This window comes from Sinocyclocheilus anshuiensis, unplaced genomic scaffold (genome assembly GCF_001515605.1).
Source record: "Sinocyclocheilus anshuiensis isolate Anshui unplaced genomic scaffold, SAMN03320099.WGS_v1.1 C33089577, whole genome shotgun sequence".
Classification (NCBI taxonomy): Eukaryota; Metazoa; Chordata; class Actinopteri; order Cypriniformes; family Cyprinidae; genus Sinocyclocheilus; species Sinocyclocheilus anshuiensis.
In genome coordinates this window covers 1-2,448 of record NW_015621686.1, presented here as the reverse complement: position 1 = coordinate 2,448, position 2,448 = coordinate 1, and the positions used below count along the sequence as shown (strand labels likewise).

Below are 2,448 nucleotides of genomic sequence, written 5' to 3'. Positions count from 1 at the left end.
ACTTTTGCTTTGTATGTTTTTGGGGACACATGGTTTCAACACACACCTTGTTATTGAACCTCAGCCCAACTTTGATATGGAGAAAGTGAGTATGAGTTTTTAGTTGTTTGGGTTGTGCTTTAATAGATTTTGGGGGTAAGTAGTTTAAGCATTGAATTCATGTTTTTTTCAAGGCATTTCAAGTGAATCTGTATGTTTATGTAGCATTTGTTCAAAAGTTCAAATTCAAAAGCAAACAGTGAAGAGGCGGACATCAGTTTCTCACATCACCATAGTTTACTTAAAGAACAGATCATGGTTCATCAGCTTTTATTTCTACACAAGAATGCGAATCAAAGTTTTTCAATATTAAACAGATGCAGTGATCTTAAAACTATTCATAATTCCTGCTTTAATTGGTAATATGAGTAAGCTGTTTTCACAGAAAGAACAAAATAAAGGTTGAGTTACATGTGTCAGCTTCTCTTTGTGCCACATTACATTTTGTTAGAAAATATGCAACCATTTCTAGTTCTCAGTAACACAATAAAGTCCTGTTAGTTAACGTTATGCATTAACTAACATTAACAATGAGCATTTATTACAGCATTTATTAATCCTTGTACAACTGTTCATTGATAGTTCATGTTAGCTCAGGTCCATTAAATAATATTGACAGATATAGCTTTTGGTTTTAATGGTTTAAATTATTTTTCAATGTTAGTTCATGGTTAACTTATGTCATTAACTAATGTTAACAAATTGTGAAATGACTGCAGATTCTTTTTCAAACCACTGTATTTTTTTTTCAATAACAGTACGTGATTAACAAAACACTTGATACTACAGAACCCTTGGGGGCCTTTAGTAAACTGCTTACCATCTTTACTACATTTCCTGTCAGTTCGCAGGTGAATGGTACCGGATTGGACTTGCAGATGAGTCACCGTTTTTTGCAATGTTCAAAAACCATCTGAAGGTTTCTAAAGGCCTTCTAGTACCAGATGCCAATGGAAATGTGAATCTGACCATGTGGAGCATAAGGTGCAGAACTCTGGATAGGATATTGTTCCATATTTACATTTTCACACCAAATTGAATAACAAAAGGGGGAACATATTGTGATGGGAAAATACATTTAACCAAAATATTTGAGCTCTGTACTAACAGTCTGTATATATTTGAATTAACAGACCATATGGATGCTCCATCAGTGTTTATTCATATGAGAAGACAGATGTTCCTGGAGAATTCACTTACTTCAGCAAAAGTAAGCTCTCATTTCCTCTCTCAAACATCTTTGTGATCACTTCTTATAAAATGTTTTCTTTATTCACACTAAGAACTGTTTGAAATGTGAGATTTGACATTGGCAAATGTCAAAAACTTTCAAGTGCATTTAAGTCCATTGCACTCTTTCATCAGACCTACAAGAAAAATAAGAGATTACTTCTCACTTATTATATATACAGAATATTAAGTAGAATGTAGTGCAAACAGAACTGAATTCACATACACTGAAAAAAAGTGGTAACCTGTGATTGTTACCTTAACTAATGTAGGATTTAGCCTGTATATACTTAGTCATTTACTTCTTTTACTATAAACACCTTTTATGACAGGTACACAAACATAAACATATCAGACCAATCCCTTAACTTTAAATTAATAACATGATATGTCTGACTTTTTGTCATTTTAAGGACACAATATAATAAAAGACATCACAATAGTGGAGACCAATTACACTGATTATAGTTTGGTCCTTAAATACAAGAACATGCACAAAGAATACACTCAAGTAGCTCTTTACGGTAAGTCTACACTGATAAATTATATGACTTGTGTTTGACATATTAATGAAGCATAATAATTTGTCAGAAACATTATCCTAGGCCGGTCATCTATACAAAGGCCAGAACTAATAGAGAAGTTCAGATCTTTTGCTTTATCTCTGGGCTTTTCTGACGAGGCCATTGTCATTGCAGCAGATGTTGGTAAGTTTGCATATGATATAATGAACAAAAACTGTTTATTTCAGACTGCCATGCTGCAAAAGAGCAGGAATAAACTGCACTTAGGTTAATGTTTAATGTTTATGTGACCTTAAATAGGGCCTGTAAAGTTTGCTGAATAAACAAAAAAACCATGCACACATAGAACAAGCTCATGAATAGTTTACCCAAAAATGAAAACTTCTGATATTCACTCACCCTCAGGCTATCCAATATATAGATGAGTGGCTTTATTTATTGGAACAGATTTGGAGAAATTTAGTGGATCCAGTGGATCCTCTGGAGTGAATGGATGCCGTCAGAATGAGAGTCAAAACAGCTGATAAAAACTTTCACAATAATCCACAAGTAATCCACACGACTTAAGTCCGTCAATTAACATCTTGTGAAGTGAAAAGCTGCATGTTCTGCACTCTGATGGCACCCATTCACTGCAGAGGATCCATTGGTGAGC

At 33.9% G+C, this 2,448-nt stretch overlaps 1 protein-coding gene across 1 annotated transcript; it reads left to right on the top strand.

Moving 5' to 3' along the window:
* Window positions 1-6: 6 nt before the first annotated feature.
* Window positions 7-1,976, top strand: LOC107683250 (prostaglandin-H2 D-isomerase-like; the record flags this gene model as incomplete). The annotated part of the gene is made up of 5 exons (XM_016479314.1): window positions 7-85; window positions 884-1,023; window positions 1,173-1,249; window positions 1,683-1,793; window positions 1,875-1,976. Coding segments are annotated over exons 1-5 (502 nt in total), but the record flags the coding sequence as incomplete, so codon positions are not given.
* Between the last annotated feature and the right edge of the window lie 472 nt (window positions 1,977-2,448).